Source organism: Fulmarus glacialis, unplaced genomic scaffold, assembly GCF_000690835.1.
Source record: "Fulmarus glacialis isolate BGI_N327 unplaced genomic scaffold, ASM69083v1 scaffold7557, whole genome shotgun sequence".
NCBI lineage: Eukaryota > Metazoa > Chordata > Aves > Procellariiformes > Procellariidae > Fulmarus > Fulmarus glacialis.
In genome coordinates, this window is record NW_009225047.1 from 79,025 (window position 1) to 92,005 (window position 12,981).

The following is a 12,981-nucleotide window of genomic DNA, read 5'->3' on the forward strand; positions in this document are numbered from 1 at the left end:
CCACACTACCAAACACTTGGCCTTGGTCTTCCTTTGCTCTGTGTGGTGTCCTGGAATTGTTATTTATCCTGCATCTGATTTTCAGTTCAAAGTGCTTGAAATAATGTGAGGGTTGTGCTAGAGCTCTGCAAAGTCATAGCCTGAAACGGAGTGTGCTTATGACATGCTCTGGGCACAGATCAAAGGCATTGATCTGTGTTTGAAGGAGCAAAGCTTGATGAGATACTGCCAGAGGACTGTGTACGGAGACAAACTTGATGCAGTCTTCTCCATGTCACCTTTTGGAAATGGTCCCTGCATGGGGACCTGGTACCTGGGGGGTACCAGCCCCTCCCAGGAAGAACAGATAAGCAGAGAGCAGAAAGGATACTGTCCTTTGCCATGTTGTCCATTTGTCTGTAGGGTTTAAGGATACCTTGGCATCCTTCCTAATATCCATCAGTAGCATCTGTCTTGTAGAGCACAACAGCACCACGATGGCTCCCCTCCTGTGAGCAATGGTGCTGTGCTGCCAACAGCTGGCAAACGACTGGCAGATCAAGCAAGTTCCTCCACAAGATTAAAGGATACGACAGGCTGGGTTACATCTCCCACCCCCTCCCAAGGGCAACTAAACCAATGCTTTTTGCCAACAGACTGCAACGTTTGGATAGCCCCCTCACAACCTTCCAGAATTCATTCTCTCGGCAGCTCTACGTGGCAGGGCATGCCAGCACTCTTCTTTTACAGATCGGGAATGAAACGCGGTCCTGAAAAGTAGAAGTGAGCTGTCTGCAGCCTAAACAGGATGTATTTGAAACGAAGAATTGAAACTAATTCCCCTGAGACCTTGGCCAGCAGCTCTGGACCACATGCTTCTCCTTCCCGTTTGAGCATCCCGCATTGTGTGGCACTGCCCCTGTCTCTTGGCAGCACCACTGAACAAATAAAAACAACTCCAGTGAAGTCAGGGCTTGCTGTAACAGCTCCTGAGGGAGGAAGTGAGGGTTAGCCCTCAGGAGCCTCTTAAGAACGCATTTGCTTTTTTTCATATTACAGAAACAGTTGGAGCCATGGCTCTGTCACTCATAGCCAAGATGAGAAAGACGGATGACTTGGGAACAAGTTTCCAGGACAAGACTGTTATACATAGCAACAGCCTATGCTGGCAGATAACGCATCACACAGATGAAAAATGAGACATCTTTAGCAAATGGGTCTAGATAATGTTGTAAGGTGGTTTTGAGGGCATGACACTGTGTTTTGTGTTTAATGATGCCTTCAAGAATGCCTCGGATGCTATTACAGACAAAAAGCAATAAAGCAAGGCAGAGATTAGCTTGGAAATCTTCCATGTAAGCCACTCTGACCAGTTTGTGTATTGTGCCAAGTAAGTAGCAGTTATTTCAGAAAATCATGGTTCAGAGAACAGACCTCAGAGAATAGCCTATACTAGCAAAAGCCCAAGTCAAGATCTCTTCCTAGCCAACTGACACACCCACACGACTGAACTCTGTTATACTCCAAAACAGGCTGGCTGCACCCATCCAGTCCTGGGCTAGCTCCTGAGCTGTACCCACCATCACCCAAAAGAGTGCTAGCTGATAGGAGCCACAGTAGCCAGCTACACTGGCAAATGCTGCAAAATGTACATTGGTGTTTTATGCTCACAGAGCACCCTTAAGTGCCAGACATACACTCAGCACCACTTACACCAAGAAAACCCTTGTTACAGGACCCCAACAGCTCCACTTCTGACTCCTAAATGTGCACCTCCTTCAGGCTGTCCTGTTGACGATGAAAAGCCAACATCTATACTACCAAATAAATGTGGTCAGGGCTTGGGCTGAGATAATGGCACACAATGGCTGTCTTGGGAGTTTTTAGCATGCTTCCTGGCATGAATTTGGCCCAAGCTAATTATTGCTTTCCCAAATGATGCCTGGACATAGTTTAGGGATCAGTACAAGCTCAGGCCCCTTACTGTTTTGGACATGGCCAGCTTGCTCTGGGGAGCAGAAGGATTTAGGTGTTGGACAGGAGCTACTTCATCCTAGTTGGCACAGAGCAAGACTACAGTTGCTGTCTGGTTTTATTCACTAGTTTAGCCACAGTCAAATCACCCTACCACAGCTGCGTATTTCACTGTGATGATAAATCTTACTACCCCTTATGATCTGGACGTGACCGGGCATCTCAGGCAATATGGAAAGAAAGGTTTTGAGTCTTATCCAAAATTTATGGAAGGTGATAGAATTTCACTTCAATGACAATTGCCATTAACAATGATCTGAATGCCACATTTCTGTGCAAAGGGAAACTTTTCCCCAGGCAGACCTATGAAATCAGTTTTATTCCTTTTACCAAAGGGATAATGGAGAGATCTAACTTTTAAGTACTGTACCCAAGATGCGACCTGAGGAATTCAAGTGCAGAATGAAGAGCTACTAAGTCCCAGATGTGTGTCACTCCTTAAGGACATTCCTCCTTTTGCTGGCACTTCAGATGATTCCAGATCTGGCCAACGGCTGCAAGGGGCAGTAGCAAGATGATGTGATCCCCAGGTGTGTTAATTAGTACCAGTCTGTAGTTACAATGGCTAATTCATGCATTTTTGGCAAGGTTTTACGGATTGCTTCCAGAAATGGTTTTCCAAAAGCCAGTTCTTTGATCCTTTGAAACCAAGACAGAAACTTCTGCAGCAGGTCCATAGGGAAAGGGGAACAATGGTTTTATTAAGTCTGCTGACTTAGGAACTTGACAGCATCAGATGAAAAGGAAAAGCAAGTCTCCCATCTCAATTTAAACTGAGCACACATTCACCCCACAGACAGCTTTTTCTAGAGCAAAGAATTGTATTATACTTGGTGAACAGAAAAACAACAGGGCAGTTCTGAATCCATCCCTCATTAGCAGTCTGTCTCATCTACAAGCAGTTCCCTGGGTCTGCCGATTAAAGATTTCCCGTGCCTTGGTGAAAGGAGCAGGCTAATCGATGAGGTAATGCTTTTTTATTCTAATTAAGGACCTGAGTCATCCTCTTATTGTAAAGTCCATGAAACAAAACATGTTTAAATCTGCCCAATTACATCATGTTCAAACCTCTTCCAAAGCAGAAGTAAAAAAAAAGACACTTTTGATTCTGTGTAGTTGTAGATTTATCCTGTACCCCTTCTAAAGCATCTCCTGCCTCCTACGAATCTGTCTCAGTTAACTAAGGACTTGCTTAATACGTCTGCAGAATGGCTTACGGCAGCTTCTGCACGCCTTCATCGCTGTTTAGTTCTGCACTGGTACAAATGACCGCATATTGCTGTTAAACAGAATGGAAAAATGAAAAGCTGAGAGTTCACTCAGAGGACTATGGGAATTATTTGAAAGCTGGTGCCAGCTAGTGGCAATGGTATTTCATTCCAGTTTCCTGACACTACTTGGCGCTACAATTCTTCTATATACAGAAAAGTGTGTGTAAGTTTTATTGCTTTAATACATTGTAAACAATGAACCAGGCCCATTAAAAATCCCATGACGTCTTTCTTAAAAGCAGACATATCTACTTCAGCAAGCTGGTCAAATTCCAAGCTGGGTATTTACATTTACATTGGTGCAATTCCCCTTGCATTTCCAGTTGAATTATGTATTCTTCACTTACTGTCTGATGCTGCAATGAAGTGTTGCACTAAGCTATTAAGTTCTTGCTGCATTTTACCCCAGGTGTAGTTACGTTTGTGTTCTGCTTGAAAACACTGCCGGATGGCATACACAGCTATAACACTACACAGACTATAGAGTTATTTGCAGTCCTTTGGGTTTAGGATGGTGGTATAAACACAAATGTACTATTTATAAAACCCATTAAAGTATATTCAGTGTTGTAATCAGGAAGAAAATGAAGCACGTTAAAATAATTACTTAAACTCCTTCCCAAAGGATCCTCATGTTCCAGCTGTGTATGTACTGGAATCACTCAAGCCAGCCATGACAGAAACTCATCACTGAAGTTTAACCAAGGCAATTGCTTCAACATGCAACATAAAACCTGGCGAAACAATGACTGCATAATCTTATGGGACCAAAAATCCAACACTAGACCAGGAAATATGAATGCAGATAAGGACAATGCTGGCAGAGGGGAGGACTCTCACAAGTTTTCCCTAGGTCAGGGAAGTGACTATTTCCAGAATAAAAGAAAACACAGAGCAGTCAACTTTAGATCTGTAAGTTATGCATCCACTCCTCTCCAAACCTCTCTGACAGTCTGAGTGCCCTCGCTCTGATCCCAAGGTGCAGTTCTTTTGGACTGCCAGAAGTGGACGTACCAGGAGAACTTTTCCAATCACCTGTCAAATATACTTTCCTGAAGGAGCGCTTATAGATGTAACCTACGCCAACTACAAGCCCAGGAGTACCAGAAAATCTCAGTTTTCCTGAATGCACTTATATTCAGTTAGCACCACCACAGAACAGCAATGAGAGAAGAGGGCTGAGTCCTTTACACATCCAACTCGATTCCCCTGGTTGGAAATTACACCTAGAAAAGGTTCTCAGTTTCACCACTCGGAGCCACCCAGGCCTTGGTAGAGTTCTCCCAAGGAAAACTTATTCCAAGAGCGATCACTCAGAAGACACAGCACAGAACGAATATGGATGATTCTGTGAGATTCAATAGTTAAATACGGTTTCATTTTCAATTGTTTTCTTTCAGTCACCCTCATCCTTCCATCTGTGGGGGGACAGCAAGATTTGCAGTAAAGAAACATGTGGGAAGCTGTGCTGAGGAGATGGGATTGGAGGCAGAAGGGAAAGGAAAGCCCATTGCATGGGAATATAACACTCACAAAGCACCTATAAATATAAAAAAAGCCCAGGACAGACAAACTGGAGGGACTGAATTCCTGTAAAGAGAGTATCCGTGCCATCCTGCTTTACTCCCTAGCCACTCAGTTAAAACACTTCTATAGGAGAGGCTATCAGATTGAGAGCAGACAATTAATGAAAAGTAAGTAAGGCTCATCCTTTAACTGGATGGGTAATACACACTTTCTGCTGCCTTTTCCTCTTTTTCCTCTTTTTGATGGGGAGGAACACTATACCAGAGACTATGTCCTTGGTTTTCAGAAAAATTTCAACTGTCAGAAATGTTTCAGTAGAAGATCAACGGGGTTGTTTACTGGGACTTTGCAAGTTGCCAATCTGACAGCAGCTGGATTGGAATTGCGACAAATACTTCTGTCACTTGGCAAAGTGATGGTCGAGCATGCCTTGCAAACTAAGCTTGTGACTCAACAACTGACAGAAAATAAAGGTCTGCCTGTTTAAATCTCTGAAGGCTTCACAGCTGTGAGCACAGATACACACACTGCTAGGAAAACAAAGCTCGCTCTTTCTTTTCTTGTTCATTGTATTAACTATCTGAATTTCATTAAAGAAAAAATAAGCTGTATCTTCCCTCTTCTTTGATGTTTTGACACCTTCACTCTCTCTCAGCTGATCAGGACAGACAGACAAGTGTTTCTACTGCTGTGCATGAATCCTACTGGATTCAGAGAGGGAAGTCATGCACGTACCTGGCTAGACCAAAAGGCAATTGTGAATTTATGAGTGGCTGAGGAGTAGGAGGATACCTGAGGGGTGGCATCCTGAGGAGTGGCAGGAGTACAACCCTGCCAGCCAAGGACCAGACGGCACAGCAGCTGAACACACATTTTGACAAGTTTCCTCCAGACCATCTGTCCAGCAGACAGCAGCTGTGCCGTGACACCGCTCCAGCCTGCAGAAATTCTCTTCCTTGAAGGTGAAAATCCACTGGCAAGCACACTGTCCTCACCTATTACAGCTCTGAGCACTCCATCAATCAAACCACTTGGAAAGATGGTAAAAGCAGGACTCCCCTTAAGCCGATTTCTGCCTCTTCGTCAGCCATTCTCAGCAGCCCAAGGTTTCTGGCAGAGGAAGCAAGATCAAACGTTGCCACTCATTTCTCCCCCAAAGACAAAAGGCTGAGGCCATCCTAGGCTCTTCTGCCACAACGCAGAAGAAAAGGAAAGTGAGCACTGAGATGAATAGCTCAGGAGTCAAACTCTAGCTGGCTGCCATTAAGGGGCTGGGAGATGAGAAGGTGTAGAACGTAACCCAGAAACAACTGCTGGCTCTTGCGCTGATCTTCCTCCTCCTGCAGCCAGCCTGGCTCTGCGGGGCTCTGGCAAGGCCAGGGCTGGCTGCCTAGCTGCTCCTTCCCTGCCAATCTGTTGCTCAAAGCAATTGCCCATTTCATCTGCAGCCAGGAAAGGCCCCGAGTCCTTTAATAATCTCCTTACCGACTAAACCCAGCAATGGCAAACCTCTGGCACCAGGGGTGGTTTAGCTTGACCCCTGCAACAACTAGCTACAAGGCTTTTAAAAACTTTTGGCAGCAGGCCCCCAAAAGGTCAGCCCTCACCAGCCCCATCCCTTCCCTAACTGTTGTCAGGAGTTAGCTGCATCTGCATTTATACACAACAGATGCAAAGCTTCAACCTACCCACGTGCCTTTACTCCTCTGGGAAGGCACAAATTTGGATGAGGAAAAGCCATGAGGGGAAATCCGCTGAAACAATAGCAAAGGTAGAGAGTGGAGACAGAAACTCTCCAGGACTCATGAGGAGACAGAAGAGCTCTTGCCGGGGGAATACCCACCTCTGGGCTCTGTGTAGTTTGCCAGGAAAAACCTAGGGCTGAGGGAGGATATGCTGTCACTGAAAGATTTAAGGAGGCAAAGGAAAAAGGACGGAAGGGAGGAAACTGCATGCGGAGGAAAGGCTCCTGCGAGGGCTGCGGAGAGCTGATGGAGGCAGGAAAGGAAAGCACAGGAAAAGGTGGGTTCTCCAAAGCTGGTGAGCATATATTACCTCAGAAGTTAATTGCTACTGAAGAAATGCATGCACGGGGCTGCTGCATGCTTTAACCCATGAAGTAGTCACGCTCCTTTCGCAAAATTGTTGCTGCTTTGTTCAGAGGAGCTGGTTCTGAGTCATTTTAATCAGCTGCTGTCTCAGGTTTATTGGCATAAGCTGAATAGAAGTACTGAAGTCAGTTGTTTTAACTATAAAGTGAGAGGAGAGAGATGCTAAAGCCCTTGGCTTCAACCTACAAACAATAAAACTGCATAGTTCATCCACAGAGGGAGAAGACAAAACCCAATTCAGTTACTGTGACGTGTTTTTTAAATTGTTTTAAGATTCAGAGCTAGAAATGCCTAACTTGATCCTGCTTGGATCAAGTAAAAAAATCCATAGTCGGTTGCCTGAATTCCCTACAGAAAGCAAAACCTAAGGAACCCTGAGGGCAAAGTGGGAGCAAATAGAGCAGCAGGCAGAAAGTGAGTAGAAGAGTTCAGGGCCATACAATTTTTTTTATCAACTCCTTCACACCCTGGGCCTGAGCACAGGAGCTCAGTTCAACAATTCAACTGTTAGGACAGTCCCTGGTGCTCTCCTGGCATGGGACAACTTGCCTTCTCCTAAACCATCCTAATCACTGCCCACGAGGCAGCACAGGCCAGTAGTCATTTCCAGTGGGCATTCTGGATGTAGCAAATGTAATCTGGAGTACAGGGGAATGTAACGGCATAAACATGGCCAGATACTGCCCAGTCAGCCTCAACCAATGTGCCCTGGCACGGCTGAGCTGACTGCTGCTCAGGATTCCTGCTTCACACGTCTCTCTTCACTCCATGCAAATCTGTTCTCAAACCACTGGCAAATTACACCTTTTTCCATTGCAGATTTTTCAGCAGTATCATCAAGAATATCCTAGCTGCGAGTGAAGAGGTCCTCCATCTTGTGGCTGTCTTCCATGCCTTTCCCTCCACAGGATTAGCTTCTTTCGGATCTAGTATTCTTGCTGCTTTCATTCCTAAAGGCATTCCAGCTGGAGAAACCCCTGCAATTGTGACTAGCCACACAGTAATATTTTGTAATTTACCAGGAAAATCCTTTAAAAGATCTTTAAAAGCAGTCTTAAAAGATACTGCACCTCTAAAAACTCAGGTATATTGTCAAAGCACCATGGTAGCCTACAGAGCACTTAAATATATGTTTCTGCAAACGTTGAGATAGATGGATTTAGAGAAGAGTGATAAAGAGCGGTATTGCGCTCACTTTAAGGAGAACAATAGAGACAAAAATAAGTCAATGTACCTAATATTGTCCCTACAATGTGGAGTAAAATACATATCTGATTTCACACTTACAAAGGAATTAAAACATTTTAACAAAGGGATCTTCTAATATTTGTGGCTTACCAGAAAAAAAGAAAAAGAAAAAAAGAGATGCTAACTTTAAAAAAGATAGTTTGGCTATGAGAGCCTTGTGACTTACAAGCCACTGTACACTTACACTGCCAAGAAAAATGAAATAGAGCTAGAAATATGCCACTGCTACAAAAGCGAGTACACTATATTCATTCCCTGCCGCACAGCTGATGTCAAAGGACCATCTTACTCAGTATTAGGAGTGCTTGTTCTTACAGGACCTGTATATTCTGCCCAAAGCTGAAAAGTTTTCTACAAATGTCCAGGAAAACTTGCAGAGCAACTGGTGACAACACACTGGAATAACAATACTCCAAACTATTAAGAAGGGCAGTGAGAAAAAAGAAGATATACCCCTCGAAAACATATTTCAAATGAATTTCAACAATGCACCCCACAAATGTAACCTAATTTTGAGCACTTCTTATTCTAGGAAGAACTAGGCCTGGGGAAAAAAAAAAAAAGGAGGAGGGGTGTAAAAAGCTGAAAACTTCATCAGAAATATGTATTAGGGTTTTTGAAACGTCCCTGATTTAGACAAGAAAAAACCCAGACTTTCTGTTGTTAAGAATCCCAGACATGGCCCAAGATCACCCTGCTAACACAGAAAGCAAGCTTTTGGGCATGAGAATCATATAGCAGAGAAACACAAAGTTTGCAGACCATCATACCCACAAAATCTGAAGAGCAGAATTGGCAAGTGAGTTGCTCACCAGACATGAAAGAGCAACTCAGACACAGCCTTGAATGCGAGGAAGAGAATCGGCACAACTGGGGTGTCTCCTCCAGACAAAAGGAACCAGACCATTATGAGCTTCCACCTGGATGACCACCAGCAATACAAAACCAGAAAAAAAGACCCTAGTTTAGCATTTTACCCCTAAGGCCAGAACATTTAACTGAATATCTGGTGGTTCACCAGCACAGCAGCAGTGCTGGGCCAAATCCAAGTCACAGCCTTCTGGCCCTGGAGGAAAAGTTGTTACCAAATGAAGCGTGCTGACAACATATGGAGGCCTGTGCTACTGGAGCAGTTTCATCCTCATCCAGAAAGAAAAAAACCTGTAAGATTATGCCAAACACATGATTCAATTTAGGTCAGAGCTCTGCTGCTCAAAGCACCCTGGCCACCGATACTGCTTGGAATAGACTGGCTTGTTTCAGTGCTGACTTTACATCTTTTCAATGGTTTTTCACAGGGGAAAGGATCGTGGATTTTTTTTTTTTTAACCTGAATTTACTATGCATTAGGGAGCAGTTTACTACTAAACATATTTATCCAGCCTGCATCATCTATTTTTTTATTCATCCCCACTCCAAAGTAACTTCAAGCACATCTGAAGCACTAAAGCTGTGAGGCCTGCAAGCTCCCTCTTTAAAGCACGTAAGCACCTAACATTTTAACGGGCATAGAAGACACCCTAAAATGGTCACCCAAGAAACGTCCATCCACTGACAGCTAAGCTCCTGCCTTTGGCCTCTTACCTAGACACCTATTACTAGATGGCATAAAACTGGGATACGATGCTTTTGACCGATCTGATCTCCATTGGTGTGAATTGAAAATATCTTCCATGCAAGCAGGGTGAGTTACAGAAGAAGAGAGACAATGTAAAATCAGATTCTCATTTCCACTTTCATTTTTCTGCCTCGACACTCTACATGTGAGATTTATAAAAATAATAATAAATACATATGGAGAGGTTTTTTTAATAGATAGCCAACCACTGGTTTAGAGTGAAAAACATCTGACTGCATAGCATGTCATGCTGTAGCTCTGTACCAGTAAAGGCCATACTTCCTACATAAATGAAGTTATTCTGATTCAGTAAGAATTCTGTTCTTGAAAGGAATGGAAGCAATAGACTAAATGAGGTTTAAATGCCAGATCTTGTCATCCTTGCACTAAAAGACTAAAAAAATCAAGACTTTCAAATGCTATGTCAAACTGTGCAGAGCAGAAAAGCAAACTTCTTGCTTGTTTTAGCACAGCAAGTTCTTTACAGCTTATACTTGTTTTAACTCGGAAAATACAACATTGCATTTGCGAACCCAATAGATCATTTTCCTATCCAAAAAAGGACAGCTTCTTTTGTAAACTTACCAACTAAGGACCACTTTGTGGGAAGTACTGCTTTATCTAACTTCTCAATGTAAATAGTTATTTAACTTTTTTAAACTCTTCTTCAACAAAAGAATAATTTTGATGCTGAGTAATTAAGCATGTGCTTTGTCAAAAGAATAATATTTAAAGTTTTCTGGTGATATGTAAAGGATTAAATACTTCAAGGAAAAAGGACGATATCTGGATATCAACAATTACATATGATTATAATAGCAGGAGCGAAGTCCAAATGGCGCTTCCAGTATTAGTCATTGTAGTTGACCGGACTTAGTGTGGGAGATTCCGGCTTAGAGCCTGCAGTGAAAGATCCCCTTGGAAAGGATTCAAGGTAATTGGGAAACACCAAGAGAGGGCTCTGGCTTGTTACTATCAGTTACTGCCTATTGGTATCAAGAAGCCTTTTGAAAGCACTGTCTGGGCCCAAGACAAAGAACATTCAAAGCACTGTCTGGGCCCAAGACTGTGGGTGGCTGAAACAATTCAGTTGAGTCAGTCAGTGGTTACTGAAGATCAAGAACAGCTAAGCCTTTGCTACTTGGGCATCTAAAGCCTGAGACACCCTAAAAAAAGTAGTCACTACTCATGATCCCAGCCACTGAGAAACTAAATTTGCTTCCAGGCTTCAGTAGTTAGAAATGGTTTTGGGAATTAAGTGAGAAATTCCACCTTAAAGTGAAGAAAATAACTGTCTGAAAATTATTGGACAGGTAAGCAAACCCAGATACTAACATCAGCAAGCTTTGATTCAGTTGTTTCTCAAGCTGTTATTGCTTATGCCTTAGCGGCATTTAGCATGGGACACCTTCAGATAAGGGAAGAAGGAAAGAAAAGCCTATTTGTGAACATCATGATTGAAATGTTGTCTCTTTTAGTCTTTACGCTGCTATAACTTTACCTCCTTGCAGACACAAGTGAGCTCAGAAGCAGTTCCAGGCACTGTAAACACCAGTGTACTCCAGAGTGGCACATCCAAGGGACCCTGGTGACTTCATATTTTGTGGTGGGACCCTGCAGTGTCCAGTAAAGTGCCTACTGTAGCTGACACTGTTATCAAGGCATTCACAACGTCCCTGTCACTTGGATTTCCTGAGGAACGCACTAAAGAGGAACTACAAAGTCTCTCCCCTCTACTGAGGCACCTCCTTCATGAAATGCAGAGGCCTCTCCTTTGTGAAATTCAGCTGAAAGTGGTCAATGTTATAAAATGTTGGGATGAGGGGGCAGTGACATAAACAGCCTTATTTGTTTAGAAAAATAGGCTAAAAACTAAATAACAAAGGCACTATCAGCTGTACCTGATTATACCAAGAGGATCTAAATCTTCTTCCTCTTCTTCCTCCTCTTCCTCTTCTTTTTTTTCCCCTTTTTTGGCATTTTCCACTGATGAAAGCTGTGAGATTAAGTCAAGTGTCTTCTCCTCTTTGAAAAAATCCAACGCCTCATTTTCTCCGTCTTCTTTCTCCTTGTCATCAGGAACGTTTTTACTCTTGAAGTCAATGGCACTAGTAGATTTTGTTCCTGCAAAATACAATAACAGATGCAAAACTGAGTACACACAATAACAACTGTTTTATTTAATACCTTGCACCTGTTCCTGATGATTTTGTTTGGGGAATGAAGGACACCATCAGCTTTTGTGAAACTCTTTCAACATTCCTGACTGTCCACTGATGTGTCATTATGTGTCTGATCTGTTTACTGATTTAAAGTAGTTAAGTAGAGAAGGACGGAGGAAATCAACTTATCTGAGACACAGCAGCGCATGTCTAATGTGCTTATCTATGTTCCTTCTATAGTCAACAGAGACAATAGAATTTCCGCATGGTGATTCATCCCACCCAAATAAAGTTGTCTGAGAAGGAGTTTCCCTCTAAAGTGCCTATTTCTCTCTGCTGTAAGACAGAAGAGAGAGGCTGTAAATACTCTGTTTAGATGTAGGCAGCTAACTTTCACACAGCTAGGTGAGCTAAAGCCCACTTTTTGTTACTAATTTAATTAATTTGGGCTAAATTAGAGCATTGGACAGCATGAAAAAGTTTCCACAGCAGCTTTCCAATTTACACTCAAAAATGAAGCCTGAAGTTCTAACTCCCTTCAGTATGCAAGATCCATCCAACTGAGCAAATTCAGCAAACTGAAACATGCACTTTGACCAAGTCTTCTCACCATACTTGTTATATGGAAAGCCCAGGAGAATGAGGACAGAACTATTGCTTGCTGTGGAGTCTCTGGATGTTCACGAAAGCAACTTAAAATAATGAAACTAGCTAAAAATAGGCTAGTGAAAACCATGATGGATAAAATTCATGGTTTCATCCTTTTGGCTGTTAAAGTAACATGGCATGAGAGACTCATCTCACCCAGCTTTTCACACTTGCCAAATCACTCAGGGCAGACTTCATTGACTAAATGTGGGTGTCTACACTGAGCAAGTGGTCTTATGCTCCCTTTACAGGCAAGAGAGTGCTGGTCAGGGTAGGCAGTGGATGTTAGGATGCTGCTTATCTTATCCCCACAGTCATCTGTGGTTTACCATGTTGATTCTCCCTAAACACCCCTGAATATATCGACTATGTCTCCAGCATCT

The 12,981-nt window shown here is 43.0% G+C and overlaps 1 protein-coding gene across 1 annotated transcript in view; it reads right to left on the reverse strand.

Moving 5' to 3' along the window:
* HS1BP3 (HCLS1 binding protein 3) overlaps positions 1-12,981 on the reverse strand; it is a 45,647-nt gene that overhangs the window by 21,999 nt on the left and 10,667 nt on the right. The window contains exon 3 of the mRNA XM_009582349.1: positions 11,690-11,912. Coding sequence (XP_009580644.1) covers positions 11,690-11,912 — 223 coding nt within the window. The remainder of the gene's footprint in view (positions 1-11,689; positions 11,913-12,981) is intronic.